This window comes from Chelmon rostratus, chromosome 17 (genome assembly GCF_017976325.1).
Source record: "Chelmon rostratus isolate fCheRos1 chromosome 17, fCheRos1.pri, whole genome shotgun sequence".
NCBI lineage: Eukaryota > Metazoa > Chordata > Actinopteri > Chaetodontiformes > Chaetodontidae > Chelmon > Chelmon rostratus.
The window spans coordinates 14,617,469-14,645,462 of NC_055674.1; the positions used below are offsets into that span (position 1 = coordinate 14,617,469).

The 27,994-nt window shown below is 44.5% G+C and overlaps 1 protein-coding gene across 9 annotated transcripts; it reads left to right on the forward strand.

The window, feature by feature from the left end:
- The first annotated feature begins 667 nt into the window (after positions 1-667).
- On the forward strand, positions 668-27,984 carry mapk8ip3 (mitogen-activated protein kinase 8 interacting protein 3). 9 transcript variants are annotated; one of them, XM_041956602.1, is made up of 34 exons: positions 668-1,555; positions 5,535-5,655; positions 6,479-6,549; positions 7,330-7,421; positions 8,189-8,212; positions 9,630-9,681; positions 10,811-11,042; positions 11,146-11,248; positions 12,082-12,200; positions 13,580-13,591; positions 14,155-14,172; positions 15,322-15,379; positions 15,554-15,706; positions 16,519-16,576; positions 16,771-16,922; positions 17,018-17,074; positions 17,204-17,374; positions 18,159-18,318; positions 19,424-19,474; positions 20,442-20,531; positions 21,467-21,622; positions 21,807-21,972; positions 22,100-22,297; positions 22,393-22,570; positions 22,650-22,769; positions 22,914-22,994; positions 23,126-23,193; positions 23,580-23,728; positions 23,810-23,981; positions 24,143-24,256; positions 24,801-24,839; positions 25,359-25,523; positions 25,633-25,779; positions 26,564-27,984. In XM_041956602.1, exons 1-34 carry the CDS (start codon positions 1,250-1,252, stop codon positions 26,686-26,688), a joined length of 3,978 nt encoding a protein of 1,325 aa, XP_041812536.1. In that variant the 5' UTR covers positions 668-1,249; the 3' UTR covers positions 26,689-27,984. The 9 variants fall into 9 exon arrangements, with proteins under 9 accessions (XP_041812536.1, XP_041812540.1, XP_041812541.1 ...); XM_041956606.1 differs by having other exon boundaries at positions 18,192-18,318; XM_041956607.1 differs by lacking the exon at positions 24,801-24,839.
- Positions 27,985-27,994: the final 10 nt, after the last annotated feature.

The following is a 27,994-nucleotide window of genomic DNA, read 5'->3' on the forward strand; positions in this document are numbered from 1 at the left end:
CATAATGGAACCAGTGGCATTGTTTTGTTTGACGCTCCCTGTCTGGCAAATGCCCACGACTTTCCAACTTCACGCCCACAGTTTGAAATGCAGGCTTTCTTATAAATTTGTATTCTCCAAAACAACAGAAATAAACGTGATGAACTTTAGAAAGCTCTTGCCAGAACCACCTTTTTTGCTTTTAAATGAGTAAAATAATTGGAATAACTTTTTGCCTTCATTTCTGTTATATTAGTTGGTCATCATGATCTTCCTTTTAAAAAATGTTGTTCATTGTAATGCTTCAAGTGTTCCCTTCCCTCTTTAGGTGAGCTTGTCATGTTACTCCCTGTGTTCCCCCAGACATCAAGTAAAGATAACACTCTGAGGCTTAATGAATATGTAATGTGTAATGTCATTAGTCCCTCATCCTCATAATTCATCATCTTCTGTAGCCTTATTGTGAAATCGTGACGCTGACTTCCGGTGTGGCCTGTCTGACTTGACGTCCTGAAGCCTCTCGCTTGTTGCAGACGGTGTGACGTCAGTGGGGTCGGTCAGCTGGCTCCTCCATCTGAACAGCAGGGAGAGCCTCTCCCATAGGGAGACATCACCATCAACGCCCGAGCCTGGCCAGCAGCATCGGCGGCCCGCTGGAAGGGGCAGCAAAACATGGAAGAAACGATATTATAGTGGCGGATCGGGCGTCGGCGGGAATCGGGAGCGTTAGATTATTTATTTACCTATTTATTAATTTATTTATTTCCCCTGCCAGCAATGGCTGGGGTCCATGGCTGCGGCTGCTGAGAGGCAGGTGCAATATCATCGACGAAGGCATTTCGCTCCTCGGCATGGACTCAGCTAGGGCCGATCCACAGGCCGGCCCACTGCACATCCACTGCTTCCCGGATCAGATGCTCTCCGCGGGAGGAGAGCACTAGCTGGGCCGCGCCTGGAGGCGATACAACGGGCTGGCGGTGGGAGAGGAGGGGGCCCTCTTTACATCAAAATACTGGAGCCAGTATTTTCAGTACCGAGCTCAAGGTTATGCGCCGTTACACGCAACAAGAGCCAGTTTTAATTCCGTGAATCGACGCTGCTGCACAATGGCATAAGTTTTCTTTATCAGAGCAAAGACTGTGATTGAATGTCCCCCTTTTTCTGCGCCGAGCGGATCCAGATCTTGTGACAGTCTCGCCTTGCAGGCCTGAAAAACTGTTTGAGCGCAGCCTCCTCATCTGGAAAACAGAAGCCGGCTCCAGCTGTCAAGATGATGGAGCTGCAGATCGACGAGGTGGTCTACCAGGACGACTACGGCTCCGGCTCCGTGATGTCGGAGCGGGTGTCGGGCTTGGCCAACAGCATCTACCGGGAGTTCGAGCGGCTGATCCGCAGCTACGACGAGGAGGTGGTGAAGGAGCTGATGCCGCTGGTGGTGAACGTCCTGGAGAACCTGGACGCGGTGCTGACCGAGAACCAGGAGCACGAAGTGGAGCTGGAGCTGCTGAAGGAGGACAACGAGCAGCTCATCACCCAGTACGAGAGGGAGAAAGCTCTGAGGAAGCAGGCGGAGGAGGTGAGTGCAGCGCCGGTTCTGCTTGGGCCTCACAGCATCACCGCTTCTTCCAGAGCCACAGTCTGATTTGAGAGGTTTCATCAGACATGTGACTCATGTTTAGGCCTGTTGAGCTTATTTTTAGTTTCAATGCACAACAGATACTGCTGACACATTGGCAACAGTGCTATCTGTCAAGATGTTAAAAAAATGTCTGTAACCCAATAATCAAGTTTTCACAGCCTCCACCTCCACCCCTACTCCATTAATCATGTGCTCAAGCTCTGTTCTCATTTTGATAGAAATACATTACTCATGAAATGATAACAAATTCAGAATTTACTTGAGTAAAAATAACGCATGAGGCATTGCATTTACGTCTGGATATTCTATAAGTTTGCGTCTACTCAGTCAGAGACATCAGTGCAAGGTCTGAAGTGTAAAGTAAAAGTCCTGCAAAATCTGAATTCTTCATGAAATAGCAAACAGCTCAAAGAACGATAGAGGCCAAAATCTAAATGTGGATTTTTAGCACTTTTGAATTGATACCATACCAGTTAAGCCAAGATGCTGGGGTCAGTGTACAGTCACTACATCACAGACAAAGGTTGTTGTAAAAATGTGAGTAAAAATGTGCACGTAAACAGTACTCAAAGGTTGAATATATGCAGTTCTGCTTATATTAGTCTGTCACAGCAGCACATTTCTATGTGTGGATGACAGCATGAAGCATTTGGCTTCACTACGTCCACATCTGCTTATACTGCTGTGATACTACTGGACCTGCCTGGGTTTTTATTATTACAGGTGTTACTCTCACAACTAATAGCACTGCCACCACCATTATTACTACAACTACTCCTAGTAACACTGCATATACCTGCACCACAACTAACAACAGTTCAAGTAACAGGACAAATGTCTGTTTTAGTAGTAAATAAGATATAAACTTCATTTTTAGGACTTTTTATTACACATTAGATGCCACGCAGCACAGTTGATATTCCCACATGCAAATACATAAGGACAGTATGCAAACGCGGACATGGTTGCTCACATACAGTATATGGTGATAAAGGGACAGTCAGCAAAGCTTTGACAGATGAAGGGTGGAGGCGCGACTCTCTGTGGGCGTTTGCACTGGAAAACGCACTGAGAACAGCACTGAGAACAGGGACACAAACAACAAAAGTGGACATCAATATGGAGCTATCACATTACCGGCCAGACTCCACCTCCGGCAAATCTTTTTTTTCTTTTTCACCCCGCTGTCTTTCTGTGACCGGTGTCACAGCAGCCGTGGGATCCAGCAGGCATCATAAAGCAACTTTAATCCTCCTCCCATCCAAAGAGGCCTCAGCATATCTCTGGCAGCCCTGCTAGTATCAGCTTAGCTCAGCTTTTAGTCTGTGTCATCATCTGCTCTCCCCACTGTGTTTTCTCCCCGCGTCGGTTATCTAGTTTGTTTTCACTGCCAGCTGTTAATTGAGAGAGGGCTCGCTGGTTCATATTAATATTTCACTTTCAGCATATTTAAGCTTCTTTTAATGCCATGACAGAAAAACAAATCTTTTATTGTGAAAACCTGGTTGCATTGTAAGTGATAGTGCTGCAGGATGCAGGAGACCAACAGGTCCACTCGCATTTTGTAGTTTTTTGTTATCATTGATACCAAAACTCAGAGTCTTAAGAGCATATCATAGTGACTGTATATCTCTTAACACGCACCTTAGAGTTGAATTTACTCTGCACTCTTCTCAGTTAAGGAAAGTAAATGGCGGCATATCCATAACCAATGTCAACGTACCAAATCTCTCCATGATAAAAACACACTTTAAAAGCTTCGTTCCAGTTAAAAACTGCAGCACATTTATTGATCTGATCCTGCTACTCTTTCAGCTGACACAGTTTGACTCACCAGACAGTTTGACTTGAATTCCCACTTTATCATCTCAAACAAACTTGCAATATCAATAGCACCTATAATCTTTATTTCCTGTATCCAGGGAGTGTTTTGGAGAGTGATGTTGAAAACTAATTTGACTGGAACACATAAACAGAGAGACAGACAGGTTTGTCTGACTATCAGAGGGGTGTAATGGGGGGATGGGATCACAGGAAATCAATAGTGCACAGAGCACACTGAGGGAGTGTGGCACTGTAACCTGATTTGTGCTTATGAGGAGCAAAGACAGATCAACAAGAGCAGAGAGAAAGACCTGGACTTGGGTTTCGAAAGCTGCAGTATGAGCGAGTAAACTCACAGGCCAGGTCGCACAGAGGCAGCGGCTAATAAGAAAGAAAGGCGGCGTGAGAGAGAGAGAATCGCAGCCAGAGGAAAACAATAACACAGCCTCTCTGCAAGACGCAGGGAGCAACAAGGAAAAAAAAAAAAGCGGTTCAGATTACAAGGTTATTAGGCTCAAGCTAATGGTAAACAAAGCCACAACTCCCTGTCTGCTCATGTAGCCCTCACCAAGACATGCAGGATTACAGCTATTAAAGTGAGCTTAACAAATTCAGCCATTTTGCGGCATCTTGGTTGTTTTCCGTCTGAAGCCGGAGGCCAGAATGATCCATTGCTCTCTATCGCTAACTGCGCTGGTTTCACGCTTCTCACAGTGTGGTGGCAGTAAAAGATTGATCATCTCTGCTTCGCCAGACCCTCCTCTCATCTCCCCCTCTATCCATTTTGAGTTAGTCGCTTGATTGGGAAAAACTGAAAGTGCACCGTCGTGTTATTTAAGTCACAGAACCACGACACACTGCACCTCCCTCACTGAAATCCTGTGCGGATTGGAGAGGTTAGGCGTCAGATGCAGGTAGAGGTGGCGGTTAGAGGAGCTCGTTTGAAGGGCGATACTGTAGGACACGTTGCCAGTCTGAGGATATTATTTCGTGAAGCTGTGGTCTGCAGCTCTGCAGGTAGAACTACTGTACTGCATAATGGTGGTCGCTTGTTTTAGCACATTACATTTTTAATTTAAAAAAAGACGCCCAAAATGAGCAGAATGCATCTCCGCCTTTATCCATTTAAAGAAGTTGCTCTTCTTGTAAGGCTTCATGAGTGAACCAGTGCATTTTTAGCACTAGCAAACACACCATGCTGTCCCTCAGTGTGATGGAAACTATCATTGTGTGTATAAGTCAGATTCTTTATCTGATATGTAAACTTGGTTTTCAGTTATTGTATTGAGGTAAAACAGCTGTTTATTCAGCTCAGTAGCTCATAATGAAATACAAATTCACCTTTTATGGAGTTATGTTTTTTGTCATTAAGCTGCTTTGCTAAAGAAAGAGTGGCATCTCTATCCAGTAGCACTAATTGGTTCTTTCTCCTGCTAAAATCCACTCTGCATTCTGACCAACGTGCAGGGATTGTCGTTCCACAGTGTTAGATATCAGATCAGTAGCGTCACGCCGTGGGTCATTGTATTATAGCAGCTTCCTTTTGTGTGGTGCAGATCTGCTGCATATTCCTGGCACTACGGCCTCCCTGCAGTCGGAGGATTACAGTCTTAAGACTTCGTGGACTTGCTGCACTGAAAAAAAGGACGTCATTGTGAACAGCTTTATAAAAAAAAAAAAAAGGCGAAAACAGGCGAAGGGGAAGTAGGCGGCTCTGTGCTTGCCTGCTCTGGTTCCTCTCTAACTGAATTTATGTGCACACTGTGGGACCAACTGAGGTATTCCATTGAGCTGTTGACAAACTCTACGGCTTTAGATTTTAGACATTTCCTCACCTAAACACTGTTTTTGACTTATGCAGCACGTACTGCACAGTTAATGAGTCACTGAAAGGGGATTACAGTATCATAATTACAGGACACCACTGTGTGTTGGCCACATGCAGGTTAATGTTAGTGTGCAGTGTTTCTTTCCATATCAACGCCACAAATCCAATCCATAATCAATAGGTATTTGTCACTTTTAGTACTGTTTGTGAATGTATTCCCAGCTGTGTAAAGGCCTGATTTTTTGCTCACGTGTCTTCCATCAGAAATTCATTGAATTCGAGGATGCGCTGGAGGCCGAGAAGAAGGACCTGCAGGTGCAGGTGGAGTTTCTGGAGCTGCAGGGGAAACAGCTGGAGCTCAAGACAAAGAACTATTCTGACCAGAGTGAGTGGACAGGCATCCCTATTAGAAAACTCAATGTACTGTACGGGCACATCTGGCTGCTCTCGATGAACTTCTCAGGCAGAGCTGAAATCAGGATCACTCAGTCTGGTCCAGGTTCATTTCAACACCAAAGACCAGGAGGAAGTAAACAACAAAAAAATGTACAGAAGTAGGAATATGTTTGAAGTGACAACCAGTTCAGACTCTCAATAATGGTCCAACCTGGAAAGTTCCCTGGAAATTGAGTTGTTAAAAGTTGCTTGATGAATTTCAGTTAATTGCTCTGCAGCTCTTCAAGCTGTTTTTCTTCAGACACACAAATAAAAGAAAGCCCAAGAAGGCGTTTCCATTGTCGCTGTAATGGGAGTGTGGAAAGGGAAGTAGACAGGGTGGTTGTATTTTTAGATTATGATGCCTTTAAACTGAAACCCTGATTTGCTCTTCTCCACTTGTCAGTACCTTATGAAGACTGGCAGACATATTTGATTGGCTGTTTAGTTTTATTTTTTTGCCTCCTACCCTGAAGGCTATTTTCTTGATGTTTTGTCAGGATTTGCAGTGAAGTTTAGGCCAAAATAGCTAAATGTTCAATCTTGCTTGTCAGTATATTCTCAGCTCACAGGAAACCTTTGGCTTGTCGCACCCCGTGTGACTGTCACGAAATTCTATTTTGCTTTCCAAGCCCTCAGATTCCATTGGTGACAAATTATAAAGTGAACTGGTCAACTGCATTACATCTATTTGAATCCATTGCTTTCTTTCTCCATGCTCCAACTATCCGACTCCGTTACTGCTGTCCAACTCTTCTCTCTCTGTCTCGCAGTCACTCGGTTGGAGGAGCGAGAATCAGACATGAAGAAAGAGTACAACGCTCTGCACCAGCGGCACACTGAGGTGGGATCAGTCCCTGGTTCAGCTTTATTGTCATTAGAAAATAGAGGATTGAACAATGAAATGCTGCTGTAGCCCCCTCCATGCTACACACACGCACAAATGAAAATGTATGAACAGATATTAAGATATTTGAATTAGAATATAATAGAATGATAAAATGGCAACCAGATAAAGCAAAGTATATAAAAGTGGCACTATATACATATGTACAGACAAAAATATGTGTTATTTTTTATTATGCTAAAGTTACTGTATTGGAATGTTTGTATGTTTTGCTGTTTTTAGGCCATATTTTATGCAAATTGGACGTTTCACATTGGTGGCGACCTGTTAGAACCACACTATGTTTTACATTCTGATGTTTTGTCCCACATTCCAGGCAGCCCTTGGTTTCAGCAAAGAAAACCATGGCTGCCTGGAAAGCAGAGAAACACAATATGACCATCAAAAACAAGGTGTGTGTGTGTGTGTGAATGGTCAGCATTAGAATAGGTCTCATGTGATTTGTAGTAAATAAACAGCAATATGCAAAAGCACCCAGCATGAGCTCTATAATCTCTCACTCTGATGTGCTGTTGGCTTCATAAAATATTGTTATCCAACATTTAGTAGATGATAAATCTTGTAATTAAATCAGTGTAATCCATTCACAAACATCTCCTTTGCTCACTAATCCAGGGGTGTCTCTTGTCCTTAAACAAACAATTTTCCTCTCTGTTCTCTCGCATCTTTTGCTTTTTCCCCACATCTTTTCTCTCTTCTTGCCCTCATGCCTCGCAGATGATTCAGACGTACGTGGAGCACATAGAGCGGTCCAAAATGCAGCAGGCAGGGAGCAACAGCCAATCAGAAGGCCCCGGCTGTGGACGAACGTGAGTCGTTTTAATGCGCCTGTTTAAAGGTGGCGCGTGTATCTTTGTGTGGATTTGAGGTGTAACTTTCACCCATCGTCTTGTTGCTGGTGTTTCGTGTTCCGTCCTGAATGTATCAGGCTTTTTCATGTGTCAACACGCTCGTTGTGGTGATGCCGGTTTGTCAGTAGCCATGATGAACGGCTGCTGCTTCCCACTGACAGAGAGGACAGGAAGTTTCACAAAGAAACCTGGCAGCCGTCATGAGCCCTGTGGGAAATAATTAGAAAAAAAAGGAAAGTTTGGAGTTTATTTTCCAGCTTGCAATGCTCAGCAACTGGCACAACCCGTGAGTCCTGAAGATATATGAGCATGAAGCGAGACGAGGAGTGGGACATCTGGTGCAGCTTCTGTGGCTGAACTGCAGATTAGTCGCCTCCTGCAACATGTTCGCTATTCACACAGTATCTGAAATATCTATTCAGCTACACTGTTTACTCAAAGGCGTCCTAATCTTATAAACACCAATTTGGCTTGCAAGATGCATCCCTTCTTAACACACTGCTGATTATCTGAAGCGGTTCCAATAAGAACAAGAACAATCTTAAAAAATTAAGACTTAAAAATACTTTAAAACAGTAGTCAGCTTGTAAAGGTGAAAAAAAGTGTGTTTGTGTGTGTGTGTTTTCATGTGTCATGGCATGTTCCTGTCTCCTGTCTCTCTCTAATCGGTGTCTTGTCTGTCTGTCTGTCTTGCTGGCTTGCTCTCTGTGCCGCTGTTTGCACAGTCAACGCCACACATGGAGGAAAAGGTAAATCCAACATGGTCCCACACCCCCTCCCTCAGCTCCGCCGTCTAAACCGGCCTGCCTCCACTTCAAATGTGACTTCAGATTTGCTGATGCCCCTCCTCACATTTAGTGCTCCTTTTTTGCATTTGCTTTATTAGTTATCGGTGCTCGTGACAACAATTGATTAGCGTGAATGTATCAATAATGTTGCATTCTAATAACGGAGATCAGGAATGGTTCGGAGGTTTTCCCCGTCTGCCTCCTCTTTCTCCCTCATGAGTTGTCTGTCTGCCTGCTCTGCTTGTCTTGTCTATCCCTCTACCGAAAATGAAGCAATAGTAGTCTGCAAAGAGGAAGCAGTTATATGGAAGTGCATTAATGTTACGCAAAGATTACATGGACAGTGAAAAAACATTACACAAAGTAGGAGATTAGATTTGTGCATGTCTGATGTTTTTTAGAGGAGCAGATAAATGCGGATACACGGATCTGCAGCCTGCACAGCTAGCGTCACGCAACCATAAAACTGCATATAGTTAATTAGCCATACAGGGAACAAACGCATTTATGTGTTATTTTGTGCTATTTGATCCTATAGCTGTGGTTTTCCATGTAATGTATCGGTTGAGTTTCTACCCGGAGCTGCCTGTGTTGATGGCTCTGTGCGTTGAATGACTTGCATCTGTTTCCCCAGTAAGTGAAGAAAAGCACATGAGGAGGATGTGTTTGGCCCGGTCAACCGGACTGCATGCCCTCAGAGCCCCTGTAGCTTCTCGTTGTAGGCCTTGTAAAATCAGCCAATTTGCCTTCCCCCTAAAATCTCTTTCCCTGTCGTGTTTTTGAAATATCTGGCGTGGGTTTGATTGCAAGCTTTTGCTGTTTTTATGTGGAGCTCTTCATGATTGTGTGTTTCTCCACCGTCCTCCACACAGTCCAATAACAGAGAGTTAAACTACACTTGCTCACATTCTTACTAAGAGTTAGATGAGATGATCGATACTACTGTCATGTCCGTAGTAAAAATGAAGCTGCAGCCAGTCATCTTAGCATATATACATATGTATTTATTAATCTGTACGTAGATTAAAGTATAAAAGCAGCAATTCACAGTTTTATGTGGGGTTATCTCCTGGATTTATGCTCGGATGAGTTTATGGCTGCAGCTGTAGCTTCATATTTACTGTGCAGACATGAGAGTGGTGTCAATCTGCTCATCCAACTCTCAGCCAGAAAGTGACTAAAAGCATTTTCCAAAATGTTGAACTGTGTGTCAACCTCGTGTTGTAATGCTGCCCAGGTTGTTTAATGCCTTGCATCTAACGCATGCCAGGTCAGACTCCAGCCGTGGGGAAGAAAGAGAGATGTAATGTAATAAACAGGTGCTGGATCTTGACCTCACGCGACTCTCCGCCCCTCTCTGTGTCTCCTCTGCCTGCAGCAAAGTGGAGCGCCCGCCGTCATTGAGCCTGTACCCCAGCGGCGAGGGCATGGTACGTGGGGGTCTCGGGGGGGCTAGGATGATGCCCGGGAGAGACATCTGGCAGGTCAGCGAGCTCGTCCAGCCTACCTTCTGCTCCGCCTATCAGGTGGGACAGACAGCGGCGCTGTCCTCCTACACAGCCGCAGCCTGGGGAGTGGAAGGGGAGGGACAGCCTTACTGCTGCCCGTCCCGCTAACCACACCCATATGGACCACCCCCCCCCCCCCCCCTCACGCCTGCTTGTGTCACTTTTTGAGGAAACGTATTTTATTTTATTTTGCATCACTCAGAAATCTGTGAGATTTCTTATGTTGACTCAAGCAAGCAAGGGTCCATTTATTTGTCCATGGAGTTTTCTTTATAACTGGTCATTTTACTGTGTGATCATGGAGCTTCTGCCATACGTCCTCATGTTTTGGTTTATACTTACACAGTAAGTCTAAGCCTGTGTTTCCAAATGTTCGCTTTTTTTTAAAAAAAACTGTGCTGCTCATACAGTGTGATGGCATACATGCTTTATCTGTGAGAGATACAGCAAAGGTAAGAACACAGAGAGGACCTCCTGGTGCTTAGCTATGAAAACATCCTGAGAGCAGATATCTTTTAAAGTGCACATTTTAGGAGGTAGATACCCTTATTTAAAGTTTTGATTAGTTGTAACATGACTTACACAACAACCCGTTAAGTTCAACTTTGTTTTCAAAGACTTTTGCTGAGAATGAATCCAGAAGGGGTCACGCTAAATATGTGTATAATCTATGCAACTTCCCTAAACAGTTCAAAAGGGAAATATTTCCACAAATGAACAGCAGAGTTATATTGATGATTTTCATGCATCAGGAAGTCCCTGAAAATTAAACATTTTTTGACAAAATTGCTGTAAATTGCTGTAAAAATAATATAGTCTGTGCTTTCAATCCATCTGTGAAGAAAACAAAACTTGGAGCTGCTTTTAAGAACATTGTGCTAATTCCTGATATCTGAATCTGTCCCGTATCATTAAGAAAGAGAAAAGAAATAAAGAGTCCTGCAGGTGTTTTAGGCCAGCACCTGACCCAGCCTCCATGATATGATACTCATATAATGCTGTTTGTCTCTCGCTTTCATGTCCTTGTCTCACACCGCCACTGAACATTAAGGAGGATGGATCAGAGTCCGACTCGGTGGCGGCCACACCCAGCAGCACGGGGAGCAAGTCCAACACACCCACCTCCTCCGTCCCCTCGGCCACTGTCACCCCCATCAATGAGGGCTTCCTCCCGCACTCTGACTTTGATGCGACGCGGGCCGGGAACCGCAGGAAAAGTGCCAAGAGGCTCAGCCGGAATATGGAGGTGCAGGTTTCTCAGGAAACCAGGAATGTCAGCATCGGTAAGAGAACGTTACCACCAACAAAAAAACACTGAGATACTTACAGTCTTCTGAAGTTGCAGCTGAAATGTAACTCTGTTGCGCATCCATCATGTTTTTCCAGGCATGGGAAGTAGCGATGAGTGGTCCGAGTTTCAGGAGATCATCGATTCCACCCCTGAGCTTGACATGTGTGTGGACCCCCGTGTGTACGGAGGAGGAAACAGGTACCAATACACTGCTGGTTTCCATGTATGGCACATGTTGACAGGGAAAGCCAAAGTTTTACTGCCTTCAGAAGTGATCAGTATTGATTTCAAAGATGTTCAAAGGGCCACACCATCGTTTTGCCAAGCAGCAAACTCTGAGGCTGAAAAATGAAGCCAGACCGTAAACCGTTAAACAGACCGTTTTTGCACATTTAAGCCCAACATGTACACGTCACATAGCTTCTAAGGCAATGGCTGCCTTAAAGGAAGTCCGATTCAAGAAGGCAGCAGTTGGTTTCCTTTAATCTTACCATGATGTTAAAAACCGCTTGCAAAGACTTGAGTGATTTAATTCAACATACTGAACATCTTGTCTGCTCTTATTCCTTGTTGAAGGTATGTAGAATTCGTCGTGTACACATTCGTTGTCAGTCGCTTAAACATTAAGTTTTTCATTCAAAGCTAGCTGCAGTCTCTCAACCCACAGAGGGTCCTTGAATCTTTCAGCTGAAGTTAAAATTTGAAAATTACCAAGGCTGCCAGACTTTTGATCTGCAACATGTGTTACGTATGTGCAGGACAGACACAATAAAGTGTTGTATTTTGACTAAAATCAGTGAAAACAGATTTCACCCTCATTGTTTGTTTGCAATTAGAGACTGAGAGGTACCACTGACGCCTTCTCGTTGCTCTTGGTTCATTCATTGATTTGGTGTTGTTTACCTGTGTGAATTGACCTGGAGAGAGTCTTGATGACTGAAATGTCATAATTTGAGGGGAGTGATTGACTGTGACCAAGATATTTTCTGCTTCCGTTGCCATTGTCTGATGAAATCTGACGTGTGTTTCAGCCCCTCGCAGGGCATAGTGAACGAGGCCTTCGGCATCAACACCGACTCTCTCTACCACGAGATCAAAGACGCCAAGTCGGACATCATTGGAGATGTAGATGCAGGCGCCGAGCTGCTAGGTATGAACGGGACTTTGACTGCTGCTGCTGCTGCTGCAGTCATAGATTCATTATAGTTTAAATACTTATCTTGGAGCCCTGAAGCTTTGGGAGTAAAGTTGAAGCAAAGTTGAAGTCACTTTGCTGTTTGCAGCTCAGTGATATCCTCTTCTTTAGTTCAGGGGTAAGTATTTCGGAGGAAGTGCCTGAACACTGCTGCCTCTTTCACCTCCTCTTGAGCTGATGAGTGCTCACCTTGAGATGGTGAAAGTGAAGCTTGTGACTCCTACTTCTACTGCCAGTGTATGATATTACTCAGTAATATCAGATTAAACCTGCAGTGCGGAACTTTTGTCCCCCCCCTTCTGGCAGTGAGAGTAATTACACAAACAATGTAGACGCTCTTATACGCTCCTTCATACTGTGAGGTGCTTTTCTTCATGCTAACTTATGCTTCCCGGCGTCCCCTCTCCTCCCATGACCCAGAAATCGTTTCCCCTCCGCCATCATGGAGGACCTTCCAATCCCTTAAATGCACCTCAAGGAGCAAGGAGAGAGGAGTCTTTTGGAGGAGCTTAGAGTGAGGAAGCTCAGGTGTCTCCTGGCTTCCCTCCCTCACTGGGAGGAGTGAAGATGCAGGTGTGGGAAGCGAGGAGACACAAGGAGATTTAAAAACTCTAGCTCACTGTGAAATGAAGAGAGATTTACCTGGGGGTGGTAATCAGCACTGTATGATCTTGTCTTTCAACGGCTTGAATGTAACAAACAGCCATTTGTATGTAAAAGTCCGCACTCCAGCTTTAAGTGTAGATCCAGAGAAAGGGAGGATGCATGTGCGCGTTGCACAAAGCCAGCATTTGTTTTTGCTTTGCGTTACTGCAGGGCAGGAGCTCCATGTGAGGCTGTGTGACTGTGCCACTGCATTGACTCTGACTTTTTTTTTTTTTTTACCTTGCATGGCTGAGGCTGGATTACACTCCATGCCGGCAGCTCATCCCTGCGTCACTTCCTGAAATACCATACAATCCCTCACTGGCTGCACCCCCAACCCCGACTGCCCATTCATGCAGTGTTACTTTTATGATTTCTTAGTTTGTTCAGTCTTTTTTTAATGGTGCGGAGGCTTGCTTGATGCAGCCCATTTCAAAGGTTAAAAAGATCTTATTTTTGAAAGTGTCGTTGCACTTTGTTCATGTTTATGGTTCTCATTTATCTTAGATGTCAGTCTCTGTTTTGGGCCAATACAGCTGGGTTGTTTTGGGGTTTTGGTTTATTGTCCCAGATTTTCACACAGGAGGAACAGAAAGGTAGATTTGAGCCGTCTTCTTGTCCATCTGTTAACCTCTCACCCGTTTCCTTTTTTTGTCCCTTTTATGTGCTTCTGCTGATGACACCCATAGGCGAGTTCTCAGGTGTGTATCTGAGCATGCATTGGTTTTTCTTTTACCCTCTCGACTCCTCTCTACTCTCCAAACTCCACAGCTAAGAGTAAATATCAGTCAGTGTACACAAATCAGAAAAAGGTACATACACATGCAGTAAAGCCGTTTTTTCTTAGTCACAGTGAAATTATTCATTATTATTATTTGATCCTCAGTGATTACCAAAAGCTATATCACTTTGCATACTTAAAGTTTTTCTTTTACCTCGCACTGACAGCACATCCCATTGGTTGAGAATCTCCCAGCCTCATGTTCAAATAGGATATACAGTAGATCATTTCACAGAGGCAGAATGCTCTTAAAAAGTCCGTTTCACTAGCACTTTAAAATCAATCTGATGCCGTTTGAATGAATCAGGCCGAGTAGCAGCTTTTATGTTCCAGTTCTTTATCCCTGCTGCTCTTCCTCAAATCCAAATTAATTAATGCTTATCAGCTTCCTCTCTCTCCTCTCTTCCCTTCCTGCCCCTCTCTCTTTCTTCTTCTCTGATCTGTGGCCTTTCTCCCTCTCCATTCTTCTTCTTTTGCCTCCAGTCCGTGATGATTTCTTCGGTAAGGCACGCCTTGCCTACGCTCATGGTCACACTTGCTTGTTATGTCATTCCCCTGGCCTCGAGCTCTCACATCCTTCCGGTTCCCTCTTGGTGTCTGTTTTTTTCTGTGGTTTTATATTTATATTTGCATCTCACAGACCTATTTTTTAGTAAGACCTCCACATTTATATATATAAAAAAAACACTACTGGAGAATAATGTAATGGTAAAGAAGCCATGCAGAGGTAACCAGAGAAAGTGCATATCTTACATAGGATATGTTGTGAGGCTGTGTGGTGAACACCATTAAACAGCAGGAAAGCTGGCTTTAATAAAGTGTTTTTCTTTCCAAAAAATCTACCTTTATGCTGCTTTACTCACTCAGATCACATATCTTAACATAGAACTGCACAGTTTACCAAGGAGCATTTTCTCTGCAGAAAACACAAGCTATCACCAGTCTTTTGTAATTGACACCACCTGACCAAGCTTTTTTTTTTTTTTGCTTTGTTTGTTTGTTTTTGACATGCTCTCATGTCAGCCTTTCCTCGTCTTTACATTTTCTGTGTGTGCTTGGCTTATGTTGCACAGTGCTTGCTGCTTGCGCGGAAGAACTTCAGTTAATGTCTGGCAATAATTAAAAAGATCAAGATTCGATAACAAAATGAACAGTTTGAGCATGACGTTAACACCGTCGCGGTTGAGGGATCAACCCTGAAATCACGTGCACTCATGAAGCCGGATGTTGATTGATACCGATATTGACAGGATATTTTGACATGTTCTCACCAGCTGACAGCCCACTAAAAGCAGCTAAAGACGCTCCTGGAAAAAAATATTAAAAGGAATTAACCATTTTGTCTTAAATAGCTCTAGTTTCATGAGTGGTCACTCACTGATATTTAACAACAGACCTCCCTTTTCAAACTGATTTACCGTCTTTATCAACATAAATGCTCAAATCATTAATCTGTCCATTCATTTTCATTGGCAATTATTTAACATTTGCCTTTTGTGGAGGGTTTCCATGATTTGTTCCACACTTACCTCGGCTGGTCTGAAAGGGAGAGTTGCCACAGAAACGAATCAATCAAATGGTGTTTTTATTGATGGATGCCGTGTAAAGTGTGTGGTAACAGTAACAGAGATGCGGATGTGACTGTTTCAGGGATGGGCAAGGAGGTGGAGAACCTGCTGACAGAGAACAAACAGCTCCTAGAGACCAAGTAAGAGACACAGAGAAGAGTGATGTGTGTGTGTGTGTGTGAGTGTGTGTGTGTGTGTGTGTGTGTGTGTGTGTGTGTGTGTACACAGTATGTGTATATGTGTGTCCACCACATAGTTTCCTGGGGCCGGTTTTGATGTCTTACCCCCTGCTCTTTCTGCTCTTTGCTTGACAGAAATGCTCTCAACATTGTGAAAAATGACCTTATTGCCAAAGTGGACGAGCTGTCCGGGGAGCAGGAGGTGCTGAGGGAGGAGCTGGAGGCTGTGAGGCAGTCCAAGAACAAGGTGGACGCCAGAGTCAAGGAGCTGGAAGAAGAACTCAAGAGGTGAGTGTAAACAGGCCGAATATAATACGCACAATAACTTTTAAAAACTCATGCTTCTACATAACGCCTTTACATGTTGAGCTGTAATCTGAGCGTTAACGACCCAAATAAATAAATACATCCTGACAACAAACACAGAGGCACAGTAACAGGATCGCCCTGAAGAAGCGTTAATATGTTTGAGGACGAGAACCAGAGGACAAAATGTCTGAGCACAGATCTGAGGTTTTCTGTGTCTTGGCCACTTCAAGCTCCTGTAATTTCCTGTATTGATCCTTCAGTAATCTCAGCTGAGTCAGCGAAGAAGTCCGTGTGCTGCTGAGTGTGCTCCTTCACTGTGAAACTTCTCTTTAAAGAAGAGTAAATGGTGAAGGAGCAAACTGTGCATCTGAAACTCTTAAACAGTCTGTGTGTTACATCTGAGCAACAGGTTTATAGTATGATCTTATTTCATATTGTCATATTTTGACCTGTAGTTAAAGCTGATGTGGGATCAGCTTCTGCTGCCGTAGAGTGCGAAACTGGAAACTGTAAAACTCACCAGCTCACAGTTCCAGAGGCCCAGCAGCATTTTTACAACACCCAATAAATCTGAAGTTACATTAGATAAGCTTGTGAGTGCTGAAGCAAGAGAGCGGCCCACAGCAGCTCCAGAAGCCTCGTCCACAAAGACTTATTTCTCCCACTAAAAGCTCCCTCAGAGGCTTCCCGTCTCAGTGGACTTGTGGCATCAGCTCCTCCCGTGCCTGAAGTTCACGCACCACAGGTAGAAGTAAAGGTTGCGTAACGCTGTTTTTTGCTTTGGGCTGCAGGTTAAGAGCAGAGGCTCTCGGTGCCTCTCGGGACTCCAAGGATGAAGGAGGCGATGATGTGAGTGAAACTGCTTCCATCCCCATCTGCAGCGCTCATCCTACACATTGTATTGGTATAAAAGGAATCTGTAAAACTACATGTCTTTGGTTGGTGTGGAGAAAGACATTTAACTACTATCAGTGTGCTGCACATCTGTTTGCAGTTTTCAGACCTCTTTTTAATAAAAAAAATGGCACTTTGCTCTCTCCCAGTTCTCATCACCCATGCAGGATGGCGACATGACGATGACGCAGCGGAGGAGGTTCACCCGGGTGGAGATGGCCCGAGTGCTGATGGAGAGGAATCAGTACAAAGAGAGGCTGATGGAGCTGCAGGAGGCCGTCCGGTGGACCGAAATGATCAGGTAGACGGAAGGAAAGCCGCTGCTTTAAAGTAGAGAAGAACGTGGATGAGAAGGTACTGAACTTTTTCTTTTCCTTTTTCTCTCCTTCCTCTCAGGGCGTCCCGGGAGAGTCCTCCAATCCAAGAGAAGAAGAAGTCCACCATCTGGCAGTTGTGAGATTCTACTTCCATTAAACTCATTCACCACAGTACAAATAAAAAACAAAGCCTTCATGAATCATCTAGTAAAGCAAAGCCATGAAAAGTAAAACCTCCTCTCCTCTTTCTCCCCCCATCCGCCAGCTTTGCACGTCTCTTCAGCTCGTCGTCCAGCCCGCCGCCTGTCAAGCGGCCGTACTACAGCGTCAACATCCACTACAAGTCTCCCTCGCCGGCTGGCTTCTCGCAGCGACGCAGCCACACCATGTGTCAGATCTCCACCTCCAACCGCACGCTGGAGTTCTTCCCCGAAGAGTGAGCAGCAGCCGTTTAGACCGACTCGCTAAACACTAAACCTCCACCTTTACCTGCTTCCTGCTTTGGTGGCGTGGTTGCTCGCTCGCTTGTGGCGGCTTGCAGAGTAGGAGGCTTCCAGCAGGTTCTCCATTGTTCAGCATTTGGGATTAGTGCCTTCATTAATCTCCTCATGATGATTTTATCTTAACTGAAACCAGGGTTGTAATGTAAAGATGCTAAAGCCTTTTGTGGTTATTGAACTATTGGGAAACACTTTATTTCAAGGTACACATGTTCAGCATTAACCCATTGCTTATTGGAAAGCATATTAGTAGCATATTCCCTCTTTATTAGTCATTATAAAGCACTTATTAATGCCTTATTCTGGGTGTTAGGATTATTAAGGGTTAGGTTATTATGATCATAATTCCTTGCTTACTATCAGCAGTAATTGGGAGTTTATTGGGGGAATATTCTGAGTTTAATGGCCTGCTAGTTGTAGAATATGGTCATGCTGAATATGTGATATGTACATAACACCATCTTTCTTCTCTTTTCCATCTTAGAACCTGCAGCCACAAACACTGAAGATATTTAAAATCTTTCCATAGTTTTCACTTCAGCGTGATAAAATGCATCGCTTGGCTTGAGCTAGATTAAAGCTTTGTTCAACTTGTGCCCTTAACTGTTGTCGCTTTATTTTCTTCCTCTCCTCTCCTCTTCATCTCTTGCTGCTGGCTGGCCAGGCTGCTAACGCTTCGCTCTTTCTCTCTTCCCCTCCCTTCCTCCCCGTTGCTTCCAGACTGGCCAGTAACGGTGTTGCGTCTCTCCTCAGTGACTCGGCACTGTTGGCCCGCCGAGAACAGCGGCGTGAACAGTACCGGCAGGTACGCGAGCACATGCGGCGCGACGATGGCATCATGCAGGCCTGCGGCTGGAGTGTGCCGTCTCGCTTCAAACAGGTACGCACACAAGCCCACCCTACATGGTCAGAGCCCCCACTGAGCCTCCACATACACAACAAAAACACAAGTAACTCATTGCAGTTTCTGACAGCCAGGGAGGTGAAAACCTTATATAAAATAGGTGTGAATGTGTAGAAAAGATGTGTAGTTGTAGAAAATAATGGTGAATGTCTAAATATAACTACATGAACGGTGAGGTCACACAAAAACTACAGATTTAAATCAAAAACGTGTGTGTGACACTCAAGCACTCAAATCTCCCACACTGTGCGTGACACTGAAGTGACACATGCTTTTACACCACAAAGCAGCGAATCTTTTTCACACATAAAATAACACAACACTTCTCACGCTGACTTTTTCACAGGTGTACAAAGTGCGGTGCGCTCACAACACGTGTCTGAACATCTCGACCTTATAACCTTATCGACTCTTGTTTGATGGGGTAAAAACTCTGTTTCCATGTTCTGTTTCTTCACGTGTGAAAGTGAAGGGCATTAAACATTATCAAGCATAACAAGCCATTTTTTTAAAGACTCTGTAACATTTTTCTTCTGCTGTTTATGAAAACTCTAATTTTTGCCCACTGTCCACTTTTACATTATGGGTATGACAGCTGAAGCTGACCAGGGGTCAGCGCTCCTATCAGACTCTTGATGAATGCTGGCTGCTGTTTTTGTTTGGCCCAAGCTGGTACATCGTTGCACATGAAGATTATTCTGACTGTACCTGCTGGGTCTTTTCTACTCTGTGAAGTCCAGATTGAAAAGAACATTTCATAATGTGCATGTTTTGTTTTTCGTGTGTTTTTTGGACAACAATGGCGCTCTGTGGCACAGAGGAATATGATTATTACGATACACAGATGCCATATCTACTAATAGTTTATAGCAGGGTCAGTCCATTGTTGGTTTTGGTTGCTTTATGGGGTTTATTGACGATAAGAAAAATAGAAGAGTAGCTTTCAGTCTTTTTAAGCATAGCATGATTTCACAGCACAGAAGTGTGTTTTGAATTGGCTGGCAGACCCCGTGCAGCTGGGAAAGACCAGAGGGGCAGAGTATGTTGGTAGGCAGGTGGCTCTAACTTTGGTCTCCCACAGACTGGTGGTCAGACGGACAGCGCTCAGGACAGCCCGCTGAAGAGACAACAGGCAAGTGAGACCGACAGAGCGCCAGCATGCGCCTTTACGGCTTCCCCCTCCCTTTAACCTCCCCCCAAAAGCCCAGACCCTAAGATAGCAGCTGATGGCTAATACCAGAAAAACCAAGAGACAAGTCACTGAACACACATCCAGATAATCAAGACTTCATGTTCTGTACCCTGCACTGTCAACCCCATGTGAAAGTTTTTAATACAACAAGCTTTTTTTGAATAAAAGACCAACTCTGTGATCTTTGCCATGAAATGCAATTCTGGAACTGCATGAAAATTATCATTTTGAGGCATGATATGACAAAAGGCAAAATGTTACGTACACACACACACACACACACCTTATTGACTGCATCTCTGAGAGACTCCTGTCTTTGTGGAGTTGATTCCATCTAATCTCCGCTGCCAATGTTGTTGCAACCTTTTAACCTTTAACCTCTGTCTGTCTCAACCTGCCTCAACCTCAACATTGATGCCGCCATCACTTACTCCTGCTTTGATGTCACACTTCGCCTTAAAGGAAAAAAGCACTCTAAAATACACGTAAATACAACATAACGTTTGTGTTTCTGGCAACAACATGACTGTTCAATAGCAGAATAATCAGAGACGTAGACACAATCACAGAGTGGATTCTTTCTAAAAGCATCGTTTTGCACTGATATGTCCTGCAGCAATCAGCAGAGATAAATCTGTTATAGAAGACGCAGGAATGGTCCAATGTGGCATCCTGGGATAAATAGGAAATCATTAACTGAAGTAGTAACATCACACATTGGTGATTCCAGTGGAGTTTTCCTTTAACGCCTGCTGCGTATGTACTGTACATGCATATGGTACATACACAAACACTGAATGTTCTTGTTTTTCGTTAGTGGACAGTAACATTGGAGATGTTTTGTTGGAACCAGCCGATAATTCACATCCCCGCTCGTCTCCTGACCTGTCGTCACCTCTGCTTCTAGACCACTAACGAGAAGGAGGACAGCCGCATGAAGAACGTGCCCGTCCCGGTGTACTGTCGTCCTCTGGTGGAGAAGGACCCCAACAGGAAGGTGAGGGGTTCAGAGGATGACGCTTCTCTGTGTGATGAATCACCGTAGCTCTGCAGTTTAAGTCCACCTCTGCTCAAAAGTGTGTTTTACTTGACTTGAATGCTTGATCTTCACTGCGTAGAATGACGCATGTGCAGTTTGAGCCAAATTATCCTACTTGAACACAGTATTTTCCACCAAAGTTAGTTTGAGTTATTTCGCATGAGAGATTTCTGCGTTTGAGTTTTGTGTCTGGTTCTCGCTGGTTTGAAGTGGGCGGAGCTCAGTTGGAAGAAGATGTCACGAGCTTGATTGAGCAGCATGTGAATCAGAATCTGATGACAGTGCTGATGACGCAGAGCAGCTGAGGTTTCATGTGTTCAACTCATGTTTTTAGGTTTTACTTTGTTGCTTATTTACTTAGACATTAAATTTGGTGTCATGAATATTTAATGTTATAGTGAAATGATATAGATAGATTTGAAGCCAAGTCGTTACTCCTCAGCAGTATTGGATGAGTCTTTGAGCCAGAGCCATAGAGCTGGGACAGGATTCTTGACCAGAGGGCATGTTACAGCAGACTAACCAAACTAACCATCAGTCCATCAACGGGCACTTTAGACCACAGTTTGGACAACCTGAGGGACAGCTGGGGTGCTTTGGGGCGAAATTAGACCATAAATTAAGCATATTGTGTACTGTACCCTTTAAAATCAAGAAGGCCTCATAGCCCCCCCATGAGGCTTTGACCTCTAGTGCTTGTCAGGACCCCCAGATTGGGTAATAGTGGCTTAGAACAGTCTTTGTTCCTGTACCCGAATGGCACTGTGTCAGTCAGTCACTCACAGGTGTTCAGGCAGCAGTTCAATCTCTGACCACTTTCATGTTTTTCAACTACACGTGTGTGTGTGTGTGTGTGTGTGTGTGTGTGCCTGTTTGCATGCACATGCTTGTAGTTGTGGTGTGCAGCTGGGGTGGACCTGACTGGATGGAGGGCCAGCAGCCAGGAGGCGGTACCAGCCAAAGCGCCGTCAGGTAGCAGCGACCCCCTGCACGCTGAGGAGGACGGAGCTGGCAAGAAGAGCAGCCACAGCTCCCCAGAGAAGAGGAAGGTAGACCGAGTTCAAGACATCCATTCCACTCACATGTCAGGGATAAGTAAAAAAAAAAAAAAAAAAGCATGTTTCTATGAAGTGTAGCCCATTAAACTGAAAAAACTCATTCAGAGGACACGTCTGTCCTTTCTCAGTTAGTCGTTGTCATGTTAAAACCCCGCCGTCTCCTCTGCTCGCTCAGTCCAAGGAGCTCCAGGAAACAGACACCATGAGCAGTCGAGTGTGGATCCTCACCAGCACCCACTCTGCCAGCAAGGTGGTCATCATCGACGCCAACCAGCCGGGCTCGCTGGTCGACCAGTTCAACGTCTGCAACGCCCACGTGCTCTGCATCTCCAGTGTGCCAGGTGAGACGCACAGTTCTCGTCAAGCCTCATACTCAGGATTGGACTTTTCCAGAGGAGTATCTCTAATAATACAAAGTTAAAATTCAAATGTTAATGTGTGTGTTTGTGTGTGTGTGTTTGTGTCCAGCTGCCAGTGAGAGCGACTATCCAGCAGGAGAGATCGTGTTGGATCCAGGTGACTCTGGAGCAGGTGGAGGCGATGACACCGGCAGCGTGGAGGGCATGCTGGCAGGTATCACTCTTGTGGGTTGTGCCACCAACTGCAGTGTCGCCCGTAGCAACTGTTCCTCACGCACTGACACGCCCATAATGGACAAAGGACAAGGTGGGACATCCTAAACACTCCTATCTTTTTATTACCATAGAAAGTCGTCAAGCCCACCAGTTTGTCTATTTATTTCAATGCTGGTTGTGCTTTAGCCCCCACTGCTCCCCTCATGAACGGGAAGATTCACCCCGCCCAGTCGGCCGAGGAGGCCACCGAGGCCACCGAGGTTCCCGAGTCAACCGCCAGCCACACAGAGCTGGGACCCCCAGGACCATTTACCGAGCACGTCTTCACCGACCCCCAGCCTCGCCCAGCGGACGTCTCCGACAGGTAGGAGCTCAGAGCCCGTCCTCAAAAGACAATCATCAGGAATGTCGAGAAGAAATAACTCTGTCGTCCGTCCACACAGGAGCGCCGGTCAGTCCAAAGAGGAGACCTCTCACCCTGCAGAGTCAGAGGACGGAGGTGAAGAGGCCAAGAACTACACCAGCATGGCCCCCACTATGTGGCTCGGGGCCCAGAACGGCTGGTAAGTTCTGCTGGAGCCCCACAGTAACCTAAAAACACATATAGTCATTTTTTTTACTCTGCTCACATGTAAGTCAGCTCATATTTTTAGTGATAATTCTTTACTTTCATACTTTCATCTACTTTCATTCTGTTCTCCCTCAAGGCTCTACGTCCACTCAGCAGTTGGAAACTGGAAGAAGTGTCTCCACTCCATCAAACTCAAAGACTCCGTGCTCAGCCTGGTGTAAGTGGTGGTGACAGTTAAACTCTCGGATAAACTCTATTATAGGCAAATGTTGTGTGGATTGGATGTTAGAAGTCTTTTGTTATGAACGTCTGTTACTCCAACAGTCTGTGTCTCCTCCCTACTTGCAGGCATGTGAAAGGTCGTGTGCTGGTTGCCCTCGCCGACGGGACCCTCGCCATATTCCACAGATCAGAGGGTATTTGGAGTTTTGGAGTTATTTGTTTTAACAGAGCTCCGATGAACCAAACTCCTGGTTGGTTCCAGGAACTTAAAAAAAAAAGCTGCCTTGATTTTTACACTGCAAAACTCAGCTCACAAAAACAAGGAAAAGAGCAATCAAATGGAAATATTACTAAAAATAAGCAAAATTATCTGGCAAACAAAATTTCACTTCATAAGGTTTTTAAAACAGGGCAAAATATCTTGTCTCAAAGAACCCACAATAAAGCAGTTTTTTACTTGTTGATCAGCAATGATGATGAAATACTAAACTGTAATTGATGCTTTTAGAGTGTTTTGTTTAGACTAGATTAATTTATAACTATTTGTTCTGTGTGTGTGTGTGTGTGGTTCTGTCAACAGATGGTCAGTGGGATTTATCAAACTACCACCTAATGGACCTCGGTCGGCCTCATCACTCCATCCGCTGCATGGCTGTGGTCCATGATAAGGTTTGGTGTGGCTACAAGAACAAGATCCACGTCATCCAGCCCAAGAGCATGCAGATCGAGGTGAGTCATGAGTCTGCTGTCACATCATCTAACAATCAGCGTAATAAAACTGCAACAACGAGCTGATTCACTGCTCTGCAGAAGTCCTTCGACGCCCACCCTCGCAGGGAGAGCCAGGTGCGGCAGCTAGCGTGGATCGGCGACGGCGTGTGGGTGTCGATCCGGCTTGACTCGACCCTGCGTCTCTACCACGCGCACACACACCAGCACCTCCAGGATGTGGACATTGAGCCATACGTCAGCAAGATGCTGGGTGAGAGCATGTTATAGAGAGACTCTCATCCATAGAGACAAAGTGGGCTGCAATGTACAATACAGTAGCAGATTCAAGAGATTTTGTTTCATGTCGCCTGTTGTTTTCTCTCTGACATGCAGCCCGTTCAGCCTGATGTTACTTCTGGTTGTCATTCTCAGGTACTGGCAAGCTGGGCTTCTCTTTTGTGCGAATCACAGCACTTCTGATTGGTGGAAATCGTCTCTGGGTAGGAACTGGAAACGGTGTGATCATCTCCATCCCCCTGACAGAGAGTGAGTCTGAGTCTCTTCGTGATGAACTCTGTTTCAAATAAAAATCCAGACGCACCTGCCTAATGCAGGAGGAAAAGGGAATGGGAATGTCAGTGGCCTTAAATCTTCTCTTGGGGCAGTGTTAGTTGGTAACTTTGCAGAATATCTTAACCTGTGACAGATTTTAGTTACACACAGAAAATTAGACCATGAGTGAAGGTGATGATCTGAAATTCAGCTGATGGGGTGTCCATGACTTTCATACACTGCAGAAACTAACAGCAGCTTCATAATCAAATCTTAGCCTGAACTGACCAATCAGGAGCCTGTACTGTAGTTTCAGCCTCACACACCGCAGTGTTGTTTATCTGTGTTCTCCTTTAGCTTACCTCCTCCTCTCTCCATAAACTCCCCGTCTTTCTTTCCACCTTTTGTTTTCCTGCCTCCCCTCAGTGGTTTCACCTCTTTCACAGACGATCTTGGTCATAACTGTTACTGTTACTGTCCTCTTTCTCCTCTGCCCCCCTCCCACCCTCCTCCCACCCTCCTCCTCCTCCTTCGGTAGCGGTGGTCCTTCACCGGGGACAGCTCCTTGGTGTGAGGGGTAAGTGGGAGCGCTCCCTCCCTCCTGCTGTTGTGATCTACCTTTTCTCGCCCGGTCAAACCTTCCTTTCCCCCTGAAACAATGTCGCAGACTAAAGCTTCCTGTTTCACACATACTGTATCAGGCATTTAATTAGTCCTCGCTTATCTGTGGACATTTAGCTGGAGGTCACCAAAGTATTCTGTGTGCAATGATTTTACTTTTTACTGTCCGTCAGAACAGTGCTTTTACTCATTGGCTGCTTTGCATGCTCTGTATCATCCTGACATCTTGCATCAATGACTAAAAGATATGTTTGTGTACCAGATCCACTGCATGCAAGGGATGTGTTTTAGCCCTCTTTGAAATATTCTTAAAAACACTTCTCATTTTCAGTTGATCTGTGGAAATATGTTGATTGGCTGTTTCTCCTGGAGAGATTTATTTATTTATTTTTCCTGCATCATGCTACCACATATGATTTGCTAGGAGACATTCCTGGTTGGTCAGTTTCTCACCTCTAGGTTTCTCATCCCTCAGCCAATAAGGTGTCTCCTACATCGTCCAGTGGAGTGATCCACGTGTACGGTGACGACGGCTCTGAGAAGAGCACCGGCAGCTTCATCCCCTACTGCTCCATGGCACAGGCCCAGCTGTGTTTCCATGGACACCGCGATGCTGTCAAGTTCTTCGTCTCTGTACCCGGTAGGCAAAGACCCAAATGTCTGCTGATGTGACTGACCGTCTGTAACAGGCTACATTCCAGAGTCTTTTCACCTGGTTTTGATTTTTTTGCTGTTTTTGTGTGTGACAGGCAATGTTCTGGCCACCCTGAACGGCAGCGTGCTGGACAGTCCATCAGAGGGGCAGGGCTCAACGGCGCCCCAAGAGACGGAGGCCCAGAGTGTTCATAACGTGTTGGTGCTGAGTGGAGGAGAGGGCTACATCGACTTCCGTATCGGTGAGCAATCACACCTTAATTATTTATTATCTTATGACTCATTATTAGTTTGACTGTTATCATCAGTGCTCCCACCAGTGTTCACAATGAGGAACTGCAACCCTTGTTGTAAAATTTCAAAATAAATTAATCAAACATGACAGCCGTGTTTAATGATATTATTGCAAGTAGTGATGTTACTGTGGTTTAACCCTTTGCATTTTGGCAATACACTTCTCACAAGGCTTCAGATGTCTGACAATATGGTGATAAAAAACAAATCCTATATAAAACTAAACAAATGTAATGACTATGTTGAAATGTTGGTTTAGAAAATACATAAATTAGGAAATAAATAGATGTTAAGATATTATCAGCACAGTAAAGTTTAGTGTATGTGTTCTTTGTGTTCTGCACTTTTACACCTTCTGTGTACTTAACATTTAAGTATACACATGCTTAACTAAATGGTCATCCATTTGCATTCAGTATATACACTTTAGTATATTTCAGCTGCTATTGGTACATTTCATTGGTATATTTTATTGTTTATACTTGTTTATACTATACTTGTATACTTTTATTGTCTTAGTATATTTTCATTTCTGGTATATTTTTACTGCATGTTGGTTTATTTTATTCTAGTATCTTAATTTTATTTTATAATCTTATCTTTCTTATTATCTTGTGTCTAACATGGGGGTTGCAATGCAAATTTCATCGACATGCCATGCTCAATGACAATAAAGGAATCTTGAATCTTGAATTACAGCTCTTGAATTCTGTGTTCATCTGTTTTCCTCAGGAGATGGAGAGGACGATGAGACGGAGGAGGGAGAGAGTGCTGGAGCTACGCAGATGAAACCTGCTTTGTGCAAAGCTGAGCGGAGCCACATCATAGTGTGGCAGGTGTCGTACATACCTGAGTGACACCTGGATCTGCTTTAACACCTTACCCACTCATCTCCTTAAAGAAATCTCCTCCTCCCCCCAAAAGCTTCCAGCCACCCAAACCTTGTAATTATCTCCGGTCATGTAAAAGTTCCCCCTTGGCTCTAAAACGACCCTCCAAGCCGTATATTGTCCCTTGTAACTATGATATCCCCTCCTGCCCCACCACCTTGTAACTTTAATGCCTTGTAAGTACCTCCTCTGATCTAGTAATCTGCCTGCCATCCTGTTTCTGTCCCACCCAGGGCATTGTAACTATCTTCATAAGCCTTGTAACCCAGCCTCATAACTACCTCCCTTCTCTGTATTGATCTTATATTCACCCTGTAAGCACACTGTATCTCCTCCTATATTTACCTCAATTGTCCTGCATCTGCCCCAGAGTTACTCCTCCTCTTCCTCCACTTAGTTTGTCATCTGTGAAACCTCCACCTCGTCTTAAAGCAAAGCCCAGAGGCCCAACATTTATCAATTGCACAAACAACAAAAAAAGAACAGCAGTGTGAATAACAACACTGAATTGCATTTCCACCAGAAGTCTGTCTGATTTTTCCAACAGCCAATCAGCAATCAATAACCATTTATGCCATGTGAACCCTATTCAAATGGAGTTAATGGATGCAGATGTCAGGTGTGTATGGATCCATCTTTGACTGTGTTTGTGAGTGAAAACAAATGCAATGAGACAGCATATAGAAGTCTTGTTTTAAATTTAAGATTGTGGTGGATGGTGAACAAGTTTGGGTTTGTGAAACATTTTAGGATAAGTGAAGGTACGACGACATGGAACAAATGGAAAGTCAAAAACATGTTGAATTCAGCACAGAAGCCTGGAGGTTTTTTTTGGCTGTTACTTGAAATATTTTGCATCCAACCTTGCAGTCACATCTGTTTGAACAGTCTCAATTACTGACGTTTGCTCACTTTCTACCCTGATTTTACAAAAGCTTGTGACTTAATACATAGTAACAGACCCCAAATGACAGGAAATATGTGGTGCAGCAGCCTGATGTAAGTCAAAAGGACACAAGTGTCATGCTGGAGTAGAAGGGGTTTGAGTGTAATGTGTCGAGGGCTCAGTCTGAGACCTGTTTCTCTCGTCTGACTGGCTGTTGATCAGACGGTTCGGTGTAAAGCAGGTGAACAGTGATGTGCTGTCATTATTTGTACAGGGATTATTGTAAATCTCCAGACACACTGAAGCCCATCCTCTTTGTTCAGTATGGAAATTCATGCATTGATCTCTATCTGTGTGGATTAAATATTAAACATATTTGTGTGCTGA

Coding starts and splice junctions, on each gene's coding strand:
- mapk8ip3 (XM_041956602.1), top strand. CDS start 1,250: ATGATGGAGCTGCAGATCGACGAGGTGGTCTACCAGGACGACTACGGC. Junction 15,380..15,553: donor AAACAGCTCCTAGAGACCAA/GTAAGAGACACA, acceptor TTTGCTTGACAG/AAATGCTCTCAACATTGTGA. Junction 24,840..25,358: donor ACAGCTCCTTGGTGTGAGGG/GTAAGTGGGAGC, acceptor CTCATCCCTCAG/CCAATAAGGTGTCTCCTACA.